The sequence below is a fragment of the Trachurus japonicus genome, chromosome 11 (genome assembly GCF_045865225.1).
Source record: "Trachurus japonicus isolate A0001 chromosome 11, Traja_1.0".
NCBI lineage: Eukaryota > Metazoa > Chordata > Actinopteri > Carangiformes > Carangidae > Trachurus > Trachurus japonicus.
The window spans coordinates 9,377,579-9,396,627 of NC_140917.1; the positions used below are offsets into that span (position 1 = coordinate 9,377,579).

At 42.1% G+C, this 19,049-nt stretch overlaps 3 protein-coding genes across 5 annotated transcripts in view; 2 read left to right on the plus strand and 1 right to left on the minus strand.

The window, feature by feature from the left end:
* The window catches only part of LOC146978197 (secretagogin-like), a 56,639-nt gene extending 55,802 nt beyond the window's left edge, over positions 1 to 837 (plus strand). For both annotated transcript variants that reach the window (XM_085790904.1, XM_085790905.1), the window contains exon 11: positions 712 to 837. In XM_085790904.1, the coding sequence (XP_085647030.1) occupies positions 712 to 837 (126 nt within the window). The remainder of the gene's footprint in view (positions 1 to 711) is intronic.
* Positions 838 to 5,043: 4,206 nt separating this feature from the next.
* Positions 5,044 to 7,440, plus strand: LOC146978200 (uncharacterized). Its single transcript, XM_085790480.1, has 4 exons — positions 5,044 to 5,107; positions 5,766 to 6,040; positions 7,104 to 7,143; positions 7,262 to 7,440. Exons 1-4 carry the CDS (start codon positions 5,044 to 5,046, stop codon positions 7,438 to 7,440), a joined length of 558 nt encoding a protein of 185 aa, XP_085646606.1.
* Positions 7,441 to 14,272: 6,832 nt separating this feature from the next.
* On the minus strand, positions 14,273 to 18,772 carry LOC146978201 (secretagogin-like). 2 transcript variants are annotated; one of them, XM_085790341.1, is made up of 11 exons: positions 18,703 to 18,772; positions 18,109 to 18,179; positions 17,587 to 17,664; positions 17,282 to 17,371; positions 15,838 to 15,894; positions 15,591 to 15,668; positions 15,453 to 15,508; positions 15,121 to 15,166; positions 14,916 to 14,975; positions 14,712 to 14,780; positions 14,273 to 14,535 (listed from the first exon to the last, which is right to left on the minus strand). In XM_085790341.1, the coding sequence occupies exons 1-11, from the start codon at positions 18,770 to 18,772 to the stop codon at positions 14,410 to 14,412; spliced, it is 801 nt and encodes a 266-aa protein (XP_085646467.1). In that variant the 3' UTR covers positions 14,273 to 14,409. The 2 variants fall into 2 exon arrangements, with proteins under 2 accessions (XP_085646467.1, XP_085646466.1); XM_085790340.1 differs by having other exon boundaries at positions 17,587 to 17,670.
* Between the last annotated feature and the right edge of the window lie 277 nt (positions 18,773 to 19,049).

Below are 19,049 nucleotides of genomic sequence, written 5' to 3' on the forward strand. Positions count from 1 at the left end.
AGAAGCAGCAGCAAAAAAAAAAAAAAAAAGCAGAAGAATAAACACCTAAAGATATAAACACTATTATTATCTGCAACAAAGCAGCAATAAACTACAACTAATAAAAACCAGGAAGGTGAGAATAAACTGGAAACAAGCAAAAAAAAAAAAAAAAACAGCAGCATTAAACATCACTTTAAATGTTCCCATTAACATATTAATACTTTGTGCTCTTCTTAACATGTGTTGTTTAAATTATCTGATGTGTTCGGTGTCAGGCCTGCAGCCAGGAGGATAGGAAGAGAGACTTTGAGAAGATATTTGCTCACTATGATGTTGTAAGTGTGAATTCAGCTGCTTTTAATGAGGTGTTCCTCCAGTTTACTGAATTCAATACGTTTTGTTCTTGTTTTCTGATCATGTTATGGATAAAGTCCTTACTGTTGTGTGTGTGTGTGTGTGTGTGTGTGTGTGTGTGTGTGTGTAGAGTCAGACAGGTGAATTGGAGGGTCCGGAGGTGGATGGATTTGTCAAAGACATGATGGAGCTGGTGAAGGTGAAACACTTCCTCCTTTATCAATCTTCACATTAAAGGTCTTCATGCATTACATCAACAGCAACCTTAGTTTTAATGGCACTGGTTCTTTGTTTGAAATGAGGCTTGGGCTACAGCTGGAATATCACTTTCTTTAAGAGCAGGTATTGACCACTTATCTTTAAACCCTCCTGCAGCCCAGCATCAGTGGGACAGACCTGGACAAGTTCAGGAAAGCTCTGATGGGTCACTGCGACATCAACGGAGATGGAAAGATCCAGAAGAACGAGCTGGCTCTCTGTCTCGGCCTCAAACTCAGCTAACGAACCCAACATCCACTCATTCATGTCTTTCCTTCACCTCTACTCCTTATTTCCCTCTCTTCTGTCCTTCTTTACTCCCTTACTTTTTACTCCCTCCTTTCTTCTGTTTCCTCCCTGACTGGTTCTTACTTCGATGTTAGTCATTACATTCCCACAATTTTCAATATTTTTCTCTATTAAACTTTATATGAAATATACAGGGTATCCGCGGGGTCTTAAAAAGTCTAAAATTTGAAAATCTAAATTTTAGGCCTTAAAATGTCTTAAATTTGTTGAATTATTGTGTTCAAGTCTTAAATAATTTTAGCCTCGCATTTGCCCCTAAAAAAAAATACATGTGTGAACTGGGAAAATCACAAAAAAGAAAGAGCACAACCTGCGATTGGTCAAAAACTACAAATCCCACAATTCTCTGGGCTCAACAATAACAGTAGTTAGTGTAAGTAAGGGAGAGTGGAGCTGTCGGTGAAAAGAGGAAACAACGCCACGTCTGGTCCTGTTCTATGTTGTTCGTTCACACCGTCACCGTTTATTCGTTACGTCCGCGGTGTAAAAGGCCGTAACGCAAAGACGCGATTAGGCGCGAGACGCGATTAGGCGCGAGACGCGGTATACGCGACTTTTTTTTTTTGCGACGCAATACACGCGATTCTTTTGGGGCGACGGGACCATCGCGTCTTCGTCTATTTCATCGTGTTTGGTGGGAAGACCCACAAGGGGCTTCCCACCAAACACGAGGAACGCTTTTTTTTCGCTCGAGTTCTGACGCGCGACCAAACGCGAGATACGCGAGATAAGCGAATTGACGCTCGTTTTGACTCGTGACCATTTTGTCTAAATTCGCGTCTCCACGAGCCCGCCCATTTTCACTACAACAACAACAACATTTCTGCTCTCATCAACCATGGTTGAGGTCACAACGCTGCTGTAGCTGCTCTGGAAGTCCGAGACTCGTCTGAGGCCAATCGCCGCCGTCGTTTCTGGAGTTCCGGGCTGATGAGCTACAGAGACTTTAGAGTCAAAGAGGAGCAGTGCGTCGCTGTGTCGGACTGTTTGGATTTAATGAAGAAGCTGCACAGAGTCAGGTGAGCAGAAGCTGCCCCCCCCCACCGTGGAGCCGCTGCTGTCTCACAGCCGCACCGACCCCTAGAATAAAACACCACTAAGCCGTGGACGGTCGCTGCGTGGCTGAAATGCCGACGGCCAAAACAGCCGCCACCAGGTCCCTGACGGGGTCCGCCCGCCATTCAGACATCCCGCTATTCCGACATGTCTCTATTTATTTTATTTTATTTTTTTTTACAGCTGCGATACCCAGGCGCGTCTCTCTTTTTTTTTCTTTTCAGCATGCCTATCACTGGTTTGATGAGGGAGTGATGTTCTTAATCTCAACAACTCAACTATCAAGTCGCAAACAAAACTGACACACATGATAAAACAACCAGAACTATGCTGCAGTTTGTTTGTCAAGTTAACCTGTCACCTTCAGCACCACGGACAGCGAGGCGGATGAGCTGCGGAGCTGTGAGTGTCTGGGCTCTGGGCTCTGGGCTTAGGGCCTGGGGCCTCATTTATCAAAACTGTAAGTAAGCAGTGTAAAACTGCTGCTACTAAATGTTTTGCTTAGGCCTACGGCGAAAACACACCCAAAATATTTACACCTTTTTCAGATCTATCAAACTGTGCGTGCACAACTCCCCGCAATTTCTCTTTCATCAAACTGGATCCAAGAATGGTGCGCAACATATTCCGCCCCAGGAACGCCTAGACAACCATATATGGTCAGCACGTGCATATTAATTAGCCATGTGCGCACTGTGGAGCGGCTACAAAGTGACAACAAAGTGACAACGAAGACAACGGGCGGAGGGCAGGGGAAAGAAAGCCAGATACACGGAGGCATCTGACAATAAATCAGTCAGAAAAATGATCTTGCATTTTAATAAGCTACAATAAAAACGGTCTGAACGCAGCTCAGACCGGCCCGGTGCCTCAGCACTGTGTCCTCCCGTATTTTACCTGGGTCGCTACGGAGTTTGATATGAAAAAACAAACAAACAAACAAACAAACGCCAGGCGCACGTCGCGGTGGAACCGAGAACAGCTGAGTTTTCCGCTCCTACAGCTGAACATCTGATCTGTGGTGAAGACGAACAGAGACCTGCCACAGTGTCACGGTGCATTAATATAAACTTCAACCTCAGAGCTGTCTGTCCTCAGACTGTCCTGACTGTCCCTGAACACCACACAGAGACAACATGGAGCTGTGTGACAGGTTGAGTTTTATTTATCATGATAATTAATACATACTTAGTAACAAGCCTGTAAGTTCAACACATCAGTATATGCTACTGTGATTTAACTAGCCTAGTTAAATAAAAAGATGTAGTTTAATACCATAATATATAGGGGTGACCAAAGGCCAATGTATTTACTTCATGTGTCAAATGTTGTGTTGGTCATAATACAGAACAGGTTGTGGCTCGTGTCTGTTGATTAAAGAAGTTGAAATATTTCCATGTTTGTCTATTCTGGGTCACATTAGAAGTCATCACATTTCAGGCCAAAGGTGAAGTGTTGGTGCTGTTCTCCAATGTAAAAATGCGTCACGTTTGACCCTTAACATTATTCAAGGCTTAAAGCCATCAGCCTGTTGGTTGCCAGTGAATTAAATAAATAATATGTTCCATAAACATTTTTAATTTCGCTCCCCAATTTCTTTTTGTGCCCCCAAATAGTTCACTTTAGGCGTGTTCCTTGGGAAAAATATTATGGTAGAGCCCACGCTACCGCAAATGCTCAATAAAATGCTCCCGACACTTCATTGTGCTTTATTGAATGTATTTTCAACTACAAACAAGCCTAACACGCAACTTATATATTGCAATCAATTTTTAATTTTGTGACTCCGCATTTCTTTTGTGTGTGTGTGTGTGTGTGTGTGTGTGTGTGTGTGTGTGTGTGTGTGTGTGAGTGTGAGTGTGAGTGAAGAAGTCTGATGTGTTATTTTGCAGATTTAACCGATTAAAAATGACCTGTACACAAAAAGTTTGGATTTTTTTAAATATGTTATACGTTTCACTGTACCATCCACGGGGTTTGACAGATTCTTGTTTCAGCACCTTTGATGTGGAATAATCTGCAGAAAGATCTAAAATAAGATAAATTATACATCTGCTGTGAAATGTGGTGACTGAGATATGTGGCCGTGAGATCGATTTTTGGCTTTTTTAATTTATATATATATGTTGTATTTTGTTTTATTGTGAGTTTGTTCAGCTGTTATCCTGGATTTTTTTATATCTCAGTCAGTGGGCCTTTGTGGTAAAAGAAAGTGAACAGGTTGATGGAAATAGGCAGGATTAGGAATGAATAACTGATGATTATCTAATTTATGGACAGTTTGAAACAGAACTTTGTTTCCTTATTTATAGTTTTTTTTCTCACACATTTTATTTTATTTATTTGTTTATTTCGGGCATGTCAAATTTAAATCATCATCATCACACTTCATCTTAGTTCAAGTAATACAATACACATGGCCGAAAGGGAAAACGGGAGAAGCAAAATCTTATCCCGCCCCCATTACCCACAGAATAAAATCTTTATCGTATTCTTTTCTTTTCTTTTGCTTTTACATTTTGACATAACATTCTTTTACTTATGACATTAAATTGATTTTAAAGATGAATGATCATATACTTCATTAAAAATCAATATATCCAGTAAACTGTGATCCAACTTTTTAAATTTTCTTGTTTTTCTTTCTTCTTTCTAGTGAAGTGAAGCTCAGCATGGCGTCGTTTCTGTCCGACCGCATCGTGGATGAGATCCTGGAGTCTCTGTCCAGGTCACAACACACTCTGGTGAGTCTCTTCTCCGTCTGTCTGTCTGTATATCTCTTCTTTTTATTCTGTCTTTCAATCCATTCATCCCTCCCTCCCTCCTTCCCTCTCCTCCAGTCCGACCACCTGACCAGGAAGGGTCAACCGCTGCTGCGTCCGGAGCCTCCGATGGAGGCGGAGGTCCTGGATGAGACGGTCCTCCAACCAGAGAACCAGGACCATGAGCAGAAACAAATCCAGGAGCGAGACCAGCAGCACGGACTGGAGGACATCTGCATGGTGAGAGAGTGATGAATTTAAGGTATTTAGAGAAGACAGAAGTAAAAACAACAACATAAAACCTGTTGTTTTCTGTTTTCAGATGACTAAATCCAAGAGGAAGAGTATTCTGGTCCGGATGCTGCGTCCTGTCTCCGTGGCGTTTGGTGAGTGATGCAGAAAATCCTCTGAAATTAAACACAATCCCCTTTGTTGGTCTTTCAAGTACTTTGTCACTGCCCTTCATATTTCCTGGTCACATTATTATAATAATGAAAGTCAGCTCTGGATTGGAGCTCTAATCCCCAAATTTTCTACAGTTTTTTAGATAGATAGATAGATAGATAGATAGATAGATAGATAGATAGATAGATAGATAGATAGATAGATAGATAGATAGGCTAAATACTACATAATTTGAGTACAATACATAATTTAAAAATGATATAATACTAATGCAAAAGGGCCGAAACATAATTTGAAAATTTTAAAATGAGGTGTGTTGTTTTATCAACTTTATGTCTCTTATCTAAAGAGACATTGACAGTGTTTTTGTTCAGTAACATCTTCAGACAAAACTCCTTTTCTTATACATCAAAGCATCTGTTGTTTATTTAAAACTCATTTAGTAATATTATCTATGACTCTTCTTTCATGTCTTTGTAAATAAACACACACATTATCTCTTTTTATTCGACTGCTTAGTTAAAGAACATGTTAAAAAAATGACTTTCAGCTTGTTTGGAGATGATCAAATGTAAAAAGATCCACTGAGAGGCGTCACTAACTAACCGTTCATCATGGTTTTGATTCCGTCTGTAACAGAGATGGAGTTCGACCTGGACAAAGCTCTGGAGGAGGTTCCCATCCACGTGGAGGACCCCCCTCCTCCTCCCCCTCCTCCCTCACAGTCATCGGACAGGATGTCGGTCTACCAGGGAGACCTCCCCCCTCCCCCGCCCGCCACCGCCGCCGCTCCCCCACCGCACACAGACTCTGTGTGTCTGAGCGAGCTGCTGCCTGTGGAGCACGTGACGCTGGAGCATCGAACCAAACAACGACCCAAACCAAAGAAGAGGACGAAACCCAGTCGACCTCATGTAGGTGTCATCAGTCATAAGCATTTATTCACATTTTATAATAAGAGTTAAAGCTCCAGTTGGTAAGTTGACGAAAGTGAAAGTAAACTCCGCGACTTGGTCGGAAATTTCAAGACAATACTCCGTCAGGTCCCTTTATGAACCTCTGCCAAGCGCCCCACACACACACAGACACACACAAAGTAGCCATAAACGCACCCACAGAAGATGTACCGTATCCATAGCACGACGTGTAGGAGCGGCGATTGGCTGCTCCTCCTGCTCCCTCTACCTGACTGGTGGAGAATCGTCGGGCGCGGTGGATTTTGGCAAATACGATTACAGGCTGTAGGTGGAGCCAGAGGAGTTGGATTTTGTCCTAAATTACTCATTTAATGTCTGACCATCAGAATATAGTGACAGTTCCAGCAAATATGACTGAATAATTGTTACCAACTGAAGCTTTAATTAGAAGAGCTAATAAAAAGTGATTTATTTTTTAATAAAAAATAATGTTTTTCATATTCAACCCTTTAAAGATTGATTTTCTGTTTATCTTTTCCAAAACTCATTACTTGTGTAATGGGAAATTTTGGTATAGCATGTTATTCAGGTGTGTGCTTTAAGACTGGGGCACAAACATGTTATTCAAGTGAACATTCCTGTGCTGACAATTTATGTGGCCTTATCAGGGGAAGCAATATCCACACTTAGCAGGCCCGAGGTCAGGACCTGAAGGATCGCTTTGACACAGTGCCTGTGGATTTACCACTCTCACTATCAGGGGGTAAAGCCAGGCATGGCGCCATATATTTTGTCTGTTCAAAGCTTTGTTTTTACTATAAGATAGCGTGTCTCTAAACTTCTTCAGCTCACTCACTCACTCACTGACTGTACTCCTGTTAGGTTGTTTGTGTGTGACTCCATTCATGAATGCCTTTTATTAAAACTCAAGAAAGACAGCTGACGTGTCCACTCATCCTTTTTTAATATTTTGGTGAAGGAACAACATTTTTTGCCACCACAATTTGGCGACCACGAAGGGACCCCATCTGTGAGCGGATTTTTCGTTTCTGGACCGAAGGTGATTAAAGTGCACACCTCGGACTCCCCCGTCAAGGAAGGTTGAGAAGAGGGCCTGACGTCCAGAGGACTGAGAGTCCCCTCACCGGTCGGGGTCCAACGAACTCGGTGGCTACAGAAAACACCTCGCTGTCTTTTTCTGGTGAGTTTTGAGAAAAGAAAGGGCCAAAGTCCCGTCTCTACCTACTGAGTTCGCAGTAGTGGCGGCAGACGTGCCGGACAACTCGGCTTCCTATTCGGGGGAGGCCAAGTGTCAGGGAGCGGTAGACTTCCCTCAAGTCGAGGACTTGGGGCTTCAGGTTCTGGGAACCTGCAGTAAGCCAGACCCGGGAGTCTGAGGCACTTAGGGGCTACAACACTAAGACAGGCGGAGTAAGGAGAAGAAACAATTTTGACTGTCTGGAGAACTACAATTTAATTTTGAGAAAATAATTAAAGTCGGAATCCGGTTAAAGTTAAAGAGTAAATTTAAAATTAAAATTTAGCAGTGCTACTTTTCTTCTCTTTTCTTTAAAACAGAAAATAATCTAAATTGCGGTTATTTTGAAATTAAATCTAAATTTATTATGCTTAAAGATTTTAAAGATTCAAATTTGAACGGTGAGTAAGTAAGATAATCTAAATCTGAGTGGCCTACTGTTTTTTCTTTTGTGAAAATTAAACTTGCAAACGTCTGAGAGAATACAATCATGGGAACGAAACAAAGCAAACCCTCTGGATGTCTATCTATCCGAGGGACCAGATTACGAAGCCCCAAATATAAAGTACATGACAGATAACTATGGAGAGGAAGCCATAGCCCAATTAGATCTGTGGGTCAGAGAATTTAAATTTCCAAAAATGGGCAGCCTGAGCGTTGAAGAGTTAAAGGCTTTAAATGCGAGACTGCTGCGTCGGAATAATAAAAGCAAGAAGGGAATTAGGATAAATTGGAAAGCTTTTGACATGTGGATGTGTGAAGCAGAGTGTAGGCAGGGCTCCAACAGGACCGTGCCCCGGTGTCTGAAGCTGGATCCAGACCTGGACTCGACTGCACCGTGCCATCCACCTCCACCCCCACCTTCATCGTCACTTCAGGATGTTTCTCCTCATCATCATCATCATCAGCAGCAGCAGCTCCCACCCTGCCTGGCGCTCCCCAAGCCCGGGGAAAAAGAACAATGTGAGCAGCCCGTGTCCATGCCATGGACAGTGGCTGGTAAACATGCTGTCTGTGCACAGTCGCCACTGGTATACTGTGTAAGCCTGGACGAAGTCAAGGCTTATGCCACTGAAGCAGTCTTGGCTGCAGAACTGATAAAGAACATGGACAGTGGTGACGGAGGGGGCAGCTGTGGCCGCGACCGCCAACTCCACCCGCGACGCAGGTCTCAGAACCGAGGCCGGGACCATGCCGGCTGCGGACGCGGAGCAGCAGGTCGCGGCAACGAAAGGGGGGGCCGATGCTTTCGGTGTGGCAAGATAGGACACTGGGCACGGTACTGCCCCAATGAGAGGAGAGAGAGGGTGAATTGGGACTACTATATGGTGGAAGTGCAGGCCGGGACGGGTCTGGTGGAGACACTGGGCCGGCAGCTGGGAGCGCATTGGAAACACGTGAGAACACCTACACTAACACACACACTGATACACAGACACATGCTGCACGCCGTAACACTGATACTGACACTGAGCTCATGCTAGAAACAGTTCAGAGCCTCGAAGCAGAACTACAACACACACAACTAGAACCTAGGTACACAATGATGATAGACATGTTGAAATATCTGGATCGGGTCGAATCCGGGGCCACTGATTCTAGTTAAGCAGCTGTGAATTTGATAATAAATAGCTTAAACTCAGCACCACGTATCAGTAGACAGTTGGTGTGGGAGGGAAGTTTTTAGCTCCACTAAAATGCATTTGATCCTAATTTGGGAAACATTTCAAACATTCATTGCTCATGACAGAAGTCCAGTTTTAAATTGATGAAAAATGATTTATTTGTTTGTTAGGTTTATCTTTGATTTGTACACTAGACGGGGTTGAGTGAGATAAGGGTAGAAAACTATCAATGCTTTTCCACCACCCCGACACACAAATCATGTTACGGGGGAAAGTAACTCTCCCCCTGCTCTGTTGTGCTGCAGCTCCGAGCACACACACACACATTGACGTCACATGCCTGCGCTGCAGTACACACATACACTCCTATTATGACAGTAGGAGTATCACTGATTAAATAATGCTAGGCGGGGATTGTTTGAATGCAAATAGGTTATTTTGAGGTAATGTTAAATGTATTGCCTCAACAATCTGAACCACACATCTCATTGGTAAATCCTGCATGTACAAACTTGGAAAATTGGGTAGAGAAGCTAAATGCTTCCTCAAACTAGGAGGCTACAGCTGATCCTCAGGTGCACTTTAAAGAAGTCCTGAGGGCAAATTGCAAATTGTTGAATAATGATGTTGAAGTTGAGGATGAGATCATATTTTTCTTTGACTATCCTAATTTTCACATAGACAAGAAACTGTTTAAATCTGTTGAAGAGATCTCGGAATTAAAAGATATTCTCAGTCATCTCTGGGCTAAAAGTAAGCATGACGTTTCTGATTAAAAACAATTATAAGCCTGTTGTTATAACGATTAGCCTAAATCACACTGTTTTGTCCCTGTTGTAACTACTATCCTCTCAGACATGATGCAAGTGAAGGCATTAGGCCTGTGTATGATGCTTTGTTGAAAGCTGGTGTGATTGTGCCATGTGCTGGTTCTCCAGTGAGAACCCCCATTTTTTCTGGTGCATAAGATTCGACCTGAGGGCGAGCCTGTGGAGTGGAGATTTGTGCAAGACCTGCAGGCTGTAAAAGTTGCTGTGCAGGCCAGGGCGCCGATGGTACAGAATCCGTACACGATTTTGTTTAGAATTCCAACAAATAGTAAATGGTTTTTTTGTTGTTGATCTTTTTAAACGCTTTCATGTAAGTTTGACAGTCAATTTTGGTTTTGCTTTTTGGTTTGGTGGGAAGGTGTATGCGTTTTGCTCGGTTGTGTCAGGGTTGGTGTAAATCTTCAACGATTTATTGCTTTACTCTGGGGGACAGCCTGGAGCCTCTGGTGTTGCCAGAGAAACGTGCTTTGTTGCAGAATGGTGATGGTATCTTGATTGCAAGTGAGACCAGAGAGAGATGCGTTAAAGCTGCTCTGGCTCTTTTGACCCATCTGGGTAAACAGGGGCACTAGGCCAGCCTGTCCAACATGTAGTTTGTTGCCACAGAGGTCACATCTTGGGTCACATGATCTTAACAGAGGGAGGATCCCCCTCATAAAAAAATAAATAAATAAATTTCAATTCTGTAAATTCATTAAAGTGATATAATTTTTGGCCATGAGAAGCTAGCAGACAATGGGTCGCTCGTTGTGCAGTAATTTAGGCACCATTCGCAGCAATTGCTTATGGACAAGGCCTAAAGCTCAGACCCTGTCACTTAGGTTTGACACTGACGACTGTGGAGGCTGACAAAGTGTTGTAGTGACTTTAAAGTAGTTTTACAAAGCACCTCCAGTACTTGGACTGACTGACTGCTCATGACCTTTGACCAGGACTGTTGACGAGAAGGAGGGATTCTGACTTCTGTCATGTACTGTTTTAACCCTGTTACTCTCCTTCCAACAGCTGAGGACGGAAAGCCACATGACCATGTGGCCATCATAATGTATGTTTTTCTCCCACAGGCCAGAGTTAAAGGATACTCTACTCAGTATTTTTTTTTTTTGAAGAGTGTTAATTTTCAGGATGTTGGACATATTTGGGTGAATGGAGACGACTTCAACAGGAAAACCTAAATGATCAGCATTAATTGATATTTCTTTTTGGTTGAACTGCTGGTACCGACATAACAAATTGCTGTGCGAAAGTTCACGTAAACAACATTGACATTTTCTCTCTAGGTGATACCAGGACAGATGCAGCTGCAGTCGCAGCTTCAAGGCTACTTTTGTCTCACGAAGTATGTGTCCGTTGTTTTTCTCTAACACCCCCGTTCCATCCCCACAGTTGTGGCTACCGCTGAGATAGCCAACTTGTTGATATGAGCCTCTCTGGCAAGAGAGGGCCGTGTGGAAAACCAGAGAACAGCAGTCTCTGCTGTTTCCCTTGTTTATGTTTTCTCCACAGTGTGTGAAGTTGACACATGGGTTGAACCATGTGTCAAAAAGGGGGAAGGATGAATGATTGAAGTATGTATGAAATCACTGGCCAGTGTGTGGATGAATGATGTGGTATTGTGCATTCTCGTTGTCTGTTTGTTTTTTTTCCTGTTGTTTGTTTTTTCGTATAAATTTTACCAACAGGTGGAGGTTGCCCTACAGGGCCAGCAGACACAGAGCTGTGTGACCGCAGGTCAGGCGACTACATCGTGGTGAACGACCATGACATCCCTGTAAGCAGCTCGGGTGCGGCCTAAGGGTGGCGACCAGTTTCCTGCTGGTTATCTCCATCACCGCGTGGCTGTCGGTGCTGTTACTGAAGGAGATCTACAACCGCAGGACGAGCAACAACGTCATGACAGATTCACCTCACCCAGACCACAAATCTACACCACATGCTTTGCACTCTGGTGAAGACATCTGCTGTTACCGTGAGTAACACAACATCGAGCTGGAGGACAACGTCGGATGCAGGGCAGTGATGAGAGCTGCAAGGGTGCTGACCAACGCAAGCTGCCGTGCTCGCGCTGCCCTGTCACATGACAAGGTAACTCTGTGCCGTTGAACACCTCTTCCTAAAATTCTGGGGGCAATGATTGCTTTTACCCAGAATGACATGGCCCTGCACTTGTAGTTCACAACCCGACAGAGGAACGGCTGAGGATTCAACGCAACTGTTGTGAGTTACGAGGGGCTGAAGGTTTGTTCCTGGAATGTTTCCACAGTTGTTTTGAAAACAACTCCACTTTTCCCAAAGGACCACAAATCCTGCTACTCAGAGAAGCGCAGTTTGTTCACTCGGGATCGTGTTACACCCAGAGAGCAGTCTCTGGGTACATCAGCATGTGGACAACCTGTGGTGGCGACAGGTAATGTGGGACGACAACTTGGACATCTTCAGATGTGACCTGATATGGTCGCAGGTTTCAATTCTCATAAACATTGACTTTAGGATCACTCTCACTCTCACAAGAACTACAGAGTTGCGGGATGAGCTCCTTTAAGTTTCCATATTCAGTGTTGATAATTTTTCACATTGAGTGATGTAACCAATAAAGTTGTTTTTTTTATGTTTTCAGTTTAAGATAATCACAAAGCACCATGTTTGGTTTTCATGCATTGCTATATGTGTGAGTTTGATGTTTTTGCTTATCTTTAACAGTAGTATTTTATCATTGCTTGTGATTTTGTTTCTACTGCTGGACATGACGGTGATTACTGAAAGTCTGAATTTCACAAACACAGTTTTGATATCTCTGATTGTTTCATGTTTTTGGTTATTCGTACCATTGGTGAAATCAGTGATGGACTGGAATGTAGAGTGGGTTTCCCCCCCTTCTGGGGAGGACGATGAGATGCTTTAACTTTGTATTTTGCCTTAATCATTCCTCACTGATGTGCAACTTATGTTTTTATGCGTGTTGTTCTGAACTGTATTGGAGCTGTCATGTCCTGTTGATGTATGAGAGGGAATCAAGCATTAGCCTTGTCACGAAGGGTTAACTCATGGAGAAGTGTGTGCCAGGACATGTGAAAAGAACTGTTACATTTTGCTTTCTTTTATTATTAGTCTAATTACACTCGTGTAATCGATGTTAGTGATTTCTACTTATAGTTGAACAACGATCATGGTTTTTGGAGATGTTTGATTTATCAGCTTACACCGTGTTATGATTGTAATCTTTTTCCTTACGTTTTTTAGTCTCACAGTTTGATTTGATTTGTTTTGTGTTATTCTGGGTCTTCTGCATATTATTTGAAGTAGTTTAGTTTAGTATTGATTATGGGATTTTTTCCTCATCATATTCGAGGTTTTTCCCCTTTTATCTTAAGTTAAGAGCAGCTAGACGGATGAGTCTTTTACCCTCCTCTTGTCAAGTGAGGGGAGGGGTTTTGGCTCTTCTGTGCCTGTGACCTGGGGTCCTCTGCCTGGGGTCTGTAAACTCCCGAGTTGGAGACTGGGGGTGCTGGCGTTTGGCTGGTGCGGGGCAGGGCACCAAAGGTCATGGGGTAGTTCAGTACAAAATTTCCTGTTTCTTGTTTGGTTTAGCATAAAAATGCTAAAAAGGGTGGAATGTAATGGGAAATTTTGGTATAGCATGTTATTCAGGTGTGTGCTTTAAGACTGGGGCACAAACATGTTATTCAAGTGAACATTCCTGTGCTGACAATTTATGTGGCCTTATCAGGGGAAGCAATATCCACACTTAGCAGGCCCGAGGTCAGGACCTGAAGGATCTCTTTGACACAGTGCCTGTGGATTTACCACTCTCACTATCAGGGGGTAAAGCCAGGCATGGCGCCATATATTTTGTCTGTTCAAAGCTTTGTTTTTACTATAAGATAGCGTGTCTCTAAACTTCTTCAGCTCACTCACTCACTGACTGTACTCCTGTTCGGTTGTGTGTGTGACTCCATTCATGAATGCCTTTTTATTAAAACTCAAGAAAGACAGCTGACGTGTCCAGTTATCCTTTTTTAAATACTTTGGTGAAGGAACAACATTTTTTGCCACCACACCCGTTATATGGTACGGTAAGCTGACTACTAACCAGTACTGCCGCCTAGCGGTCAAACATGTAATAACATCTAATCATAACACGAACAACATAGAACAGGACCAGACGTGGCGTTGTTTCCTCTTTTCACCGACAGCTCCACTCTCCCTTACTTACACTAACTACTGTTATTGTTGAGCCCAGAGAATTGTGGGATTTGTAGTTTTTGACCAATCGCAGGTTGTGCTCTTTCTTTTTTGTGATTTTCCCAGTTCACACATGTATTTTTTTTTTAGGGGCAAATGCGAGGCTAAAATTATTTAAGACTTGAACACAATAATTCAACAAATTTAAGACATTTTAAGGCCTAAAATTTAGATTTTCAAATTTTAGACTTTTTAAGACCCCGCGGATACCCTGTATATTTCATATAAAGTTTAATAGAGAAAAATATTGAAAATTGTGGGAATGTAATGACTAACATCGAAGTAAGAACCAGTCAGGGAGGAAACAGAAGAAAGGAGGGAGTAAAAAGTAAAGGAGTAAAGAAGGACAGAAGAGAGGGAAATAAGGAGTAGAGATGAAGGAAAGACATGAATGAGTGGATGTTGGGTTCGTTAGCTGAGTTTGAGGCCGAGACAGAGAGCCAGCTCGTTCTTCTGGATCTTTCCATCTCCGTTGATGTCGCAGTGACCCATCAGAGCTTTCCTGAACTTGTCCAGGTCTGTCCCACTGATGCTGGGCTGCAGGAGGGTTTAAAGATAAGTGGTCAATACCTGCTCTTAAAGAAAGTGATATTCCAGCTGTAGCCCAAGCCTCATTTCAAACAAAGAACCAGTGCCATTAAAACTAAGGTTGCTGTTGATGTAATGCATGAAGACCTTTAATGTGAAGATTGATAAAGGAGGAAGTGTTTCACCTTCACCAGCTCCATCATGTCTTTGACAAATCCATCCACCTCCGGACCCTCCAATTCACCTGTCTGACTCTACACACACACACACACACACACACACAACAGTAAGGACTTTATCCATAACATGATCAGAAAACAAGAACAAAACGTATTGAATTCAGTAAACTGGAGGAACACCTCATTAAAAGCAGCTGAATTCACACTTACAACATCATAGTGAGCAAATATCTTCTCAAAGTCTCTCTTCCTATCCTCCTGGCTGCAGGCCTGACACCGAACACATCAGATAATTTAAACAACACATGTTCAGAGGAGCACAAAGTATTAATATGTTAATGAGAACATTTAAAGTGATGTTTAATGACTGGGGGCAGATCTGTGCTTGTTATTGTGAAATATTTCTATTTCTTACATCCATCTTAAACTTCAGCAAGAAGTTTTCTTTCAGGGCCAAATTTCTGATGACAACAAGAAACACATAGAATTTATATTTAAATAAGACATTTAATATTTTACATTTCAAAGTAAAAGCATGAAATGACAGCAGGTTACAGGCACTTATTCAGGGTTATTTTGTTTTTTTTTCTTTTTCTTTTTAGCAATATTTAGCGAGGTTCATTGATCAGCTTCAGTGTGTACAACAGGTTCCAGGAGGTTTTGTATTTTTGTTTTATGATGAAAAAACTCATAAATTAACCTGAGTTTGTAATGTAAAATTTTACAAGATAAAGTTTTAGTCAGTACCTGGCCAGGTCGTTTAGATCCAGTCTGCCATCTTTGTTTTTGTCAAACATCTTCATCTACAGAGGGAAAATTTGTCAGAATGTATTTATCATTCGGTGATGGACCAATCAGATGATCAACCACCACTCTGCTTGTTACCATGGTGTCAGTGTAGTCATCCAGTTTCTCAAGAGTGACTGACTTCCTGTGTTGGAGGAACAGGTCCTGAAGGAAGCCCTGAAGGACCAAACAAGACACAGGGATAACAAGATTTACCACGTCAATTATCATCAAAAGTTAATTGCTTAGAGGCAAAAAGACAGAAATTCAACGTAGAAGGACCCGAAACTGACACAACACAGATAAAAAACTGACATAGTTTGGTGTAAGTTTTAATTTTAGTTACCTTGAGCTCGACAGCTGAGATGTATCCGCTGCTGTCTGTGTCGTAGTTTCTCCAGATCTGCAAACGATACAACAAAATCACTGAAAATACATCAAACATCTCAAAACTGAAGTCGAACCTGTTTCGTCCATTACAATGTTTGTCCTGAGGGAGGCGCTAAAAGAAAAGTCCTTCAGTATTCAACTGTCAGAATCTGTACAGACTGACAGATCTGAGGACCAAGAGTATTTAACAGCTTGGTCAGTACTGAAGAGCAAATTGTTGGAGACATCCTCCAGACCAGACAAGAATAAAGCCTCATTTCTGCTGAAGGAACTTTCCCAAAGAACTAGGAAGCTTTTGAAGAACTATGTGCATTTCTACCACAGGAACCAGAGTCTGAATTAAGGTCTTGTGTAATTGACCTTCCACTAAATAAGTCGTAGTACTCTCTCTAGGTTCAGGAACTTTAGGGTTGTGTGGTCTGCAGTACCGGACATTTTCGATGGCTCCAGTACTTGCTACATTGTTTTTCACCTGAATATAGAGTGTTTTTCCATTGTGGTTCAAGATGGAGTCAGCAACCTACAATGGAAAGGTCTATGTCGACATGTCAACAATGTGGAACGAGCTCAACATTATCCACCCCACCAAACATGTCCAGGAGAAGTTTCAAAAACTAAAGCGAGTTCAAAAAAAAAGTCAAGAACCACAACATGGTCATTGTCATTGACCGCATTCAAAGCATCGCCATCTTTCCTTGCGTCATCACTCGGCGTGGGTAAACAACACTTGAGTTAAACTGATTTGAATTACGTTAGCCGGCGTTAGCTGCAACTGCTAACGGTAACGGTAACATCAATGTTGATATGACACCCTTGCTAATGTAATGTAAGATAGGAAAGCAGTAAAACTGTGGATAGTCAATGCACACCCGAGATACTATTCACGTTATTCAAGCCTGGAAGAAGCTTGTATTTTTAGCCGATATCAGATGTTGTGGTGAACACCGGAACGTTAAATAGCTCAATGGTTGTTGTGTGATGGCGTTGAGACTTCCCACCCGTAATGATGACGTTTAGCAAAAATGGTGATGCTATGAATATGGCTGATTGGCCTGATTTGGATACTCCTCCCTGGACTTTTGGACTGCGGTCATGGAAATGCAGTCAGCAATGGGCCTTGGTAAACTTTTGGTTCCTGAAGAAAAATACCTGGAACTAAAAAGATCCCAAAACTAAATGGTCTAGGTACTTTTTGGTTGAAATGCACCATAAGATTTTGTCCCCATCTGATAAAGTCTTTACTTAAATCACATTAGCATAAGTGTTTTAACCCCACATGCTAAACTATCATTAATTCTGTCTTTGTATTACTTATGAATGGATATAGTATGGCGAAAATCAATGATTCTCCCTTTTTTCTGGGAACCTCCCTGATGTTGAGAACCCGTTCTGGACCTCACCCTCATGAACTCCACGCTGTTGTTCAGCGGCGTCTCTCTGCGAAACAGAAGCAGGAAGTTTTCTTCCTCCGGCAGCATCATGGCGGCCAACTGGAGGAAGAGGAGTTGTGTTGGTTTTGCTTTTTTTATGTGATACAATTCACAATTTGCAATCACCTACGTATTGTTACAACTGTTGATCTACACCGACACCTGAACCATTGCCTATTTCAACCTCACTTCCTGTTTCTGACCTGCTGGTTTAAATCCTATTGCTGACATGATCTTGACGTGTCGTCCTCTGTTAAAGCAGTAGGTGCTCGTACCTCTTGGATCTGCAGACGTTTGTCGGCTGCAGCGTCGAATCTCTCTCTGAGTCGTCTGATTGTGTCCTCAGTTATCTCCTCTCTCTGGAAAACCAACATGGACACAGTGCACAGGTCATCTTCTGCCTTTAGGGGTAAATTGATCAAGATAAGTGCACTGGTGAACACAAGACATCTTGGAGGAGCTGCAGATGTTTACTCAGCTAATTCCTCTATTAATGAAAAATCCAGATATTCAGTACTAAACTGTCATGACCAAGATCTAACACTGACAAATGCTCTGGTTTCAGAACCAATAGGAATATTTGGGATTTAATGGAAGTGGTAAAGTACAATTTAGATATTTAATGTGCAACAGTTATTTGTTGTACCTTCAAGAAAACAATCAATTCAGTCCCTTCCATATTTAACTGTAATTTTCTGTCACAATTGAACGTTTCTGGCTCTAGCGCCCCCCTGTGGCTCCTTCACTTTATCAACAGGTAGGTTGAAAGAGATTTGAATTGTATTTTCTCTCTTTACCTCCATCCCTCGTTTTTCCAACATGCACTGAAAGAAGGCGTCCAGCTGTTTTCCATCGATGTAACCATTGTCTAAAAAACACACACAAACAAACAGATGTCACAGCAACAACCTCAGTTAACTGTTCATGTTTGTATTAAATAAATTATGACATAAAATTATAAAGGAAACAGAATCAAGATGGTTGATCCAATATACTATAATATTCTGATATGTATTTATATTAGCTATTATTATCAGTTTGCATCTTGTATCTAATTTGTAATGGAACTAAATAAATAAACAGAATTACTGAAACAATAATTAACACTATTACCAATTTAAACTGCTTTATTGTGTTAATAAATGCTCTAGTTTGGAAAAACATTACGAAAAACACTATGAGAATCTTAATTCTCAAGTTTCAATGATGCATCACACGATGTCATAATATCATTGAGCTGAACCTTTGTTTAACTCAAATAACAGCAGCAATAACAGAACATGTTAATTCTCTCAATAATGAACAGAGTTGTTATAGGCTATAATAAGTTCAAGGTAAATGTTAAGACAGAGTCGGTGTCACATTGACGTCAGACAATGAATCGTTCTCACCGTCAACGTCGAAATGTTGCCAGATCTGGAGAAAACCTGCAGCGTCCAGACCGTCCAGAGAGACGTCCATGGTGCTATAGAAACCAGAGAGGAGGACGAGCTGAAAAACAACAAGAGGAAGAAGAGGAGGAGGAGACTCTTCTAGAGATGGAGAGAGAGAGAATATTATCCTGATTTCATCTCTGGGGTGAGAGAAATGAAAGAGGAGAGTTTCAACAACTTGTTTTTGAAGGGAGGAGAGACAGAGAGAGGGAGAGAGGATGAGAGTGGGAGGCAGTAGAGGAGGGGGGAGAGAAGGAGAGAGAGTGAGGGGAGGGAAAGAGAGAGAGGGGTTGAGAGAATAAGGG

Coding starts and splice junctions, on each gene's coding strand:
- LOC146978200 (XM_085790480.1), top strand. CDS start 5,044: ATGACTAAATCCAAGAGGAAGAGTATTCTGGTCCGGATGCTGCGTCCT. Junction 5,108..5,765: donor TCCTGTCTCCGTGGCGTTTG/GTGAGTGATGCA, acceptor CGTCTGTAACAG/AGATGGAGTTCGACCTGGAC. Junction 6,041..7,103: donor CGAAACCCAGTCGACCTCAT/GTAGGTGTCATC, acceptor TCTGGACCGAAG/GTGATTAAAGTGCACACCTC.
- LOC146978201 (XM_085790340.1), bottom strand. CDS start 18,772: ATGGACGTCTCTCTGGACGGTCTGGACGCTGCAGGTTTTCTCCAGATC. Junction 15,895..17,281: donor ACAGCGTGGAGTTCATGAGG/GTGAGGTCCAGA, acceptor TATCGTTTGCAG/ATCTGGAGAAACTACGACAC. Junction 15,669..15,837: donor TCTCAGCTGTCGAGCTCAAG/GTAACTAAAATT, acceptor TTGGTCCTTCAG/GGCTTCCTTCAGGACCTGTT.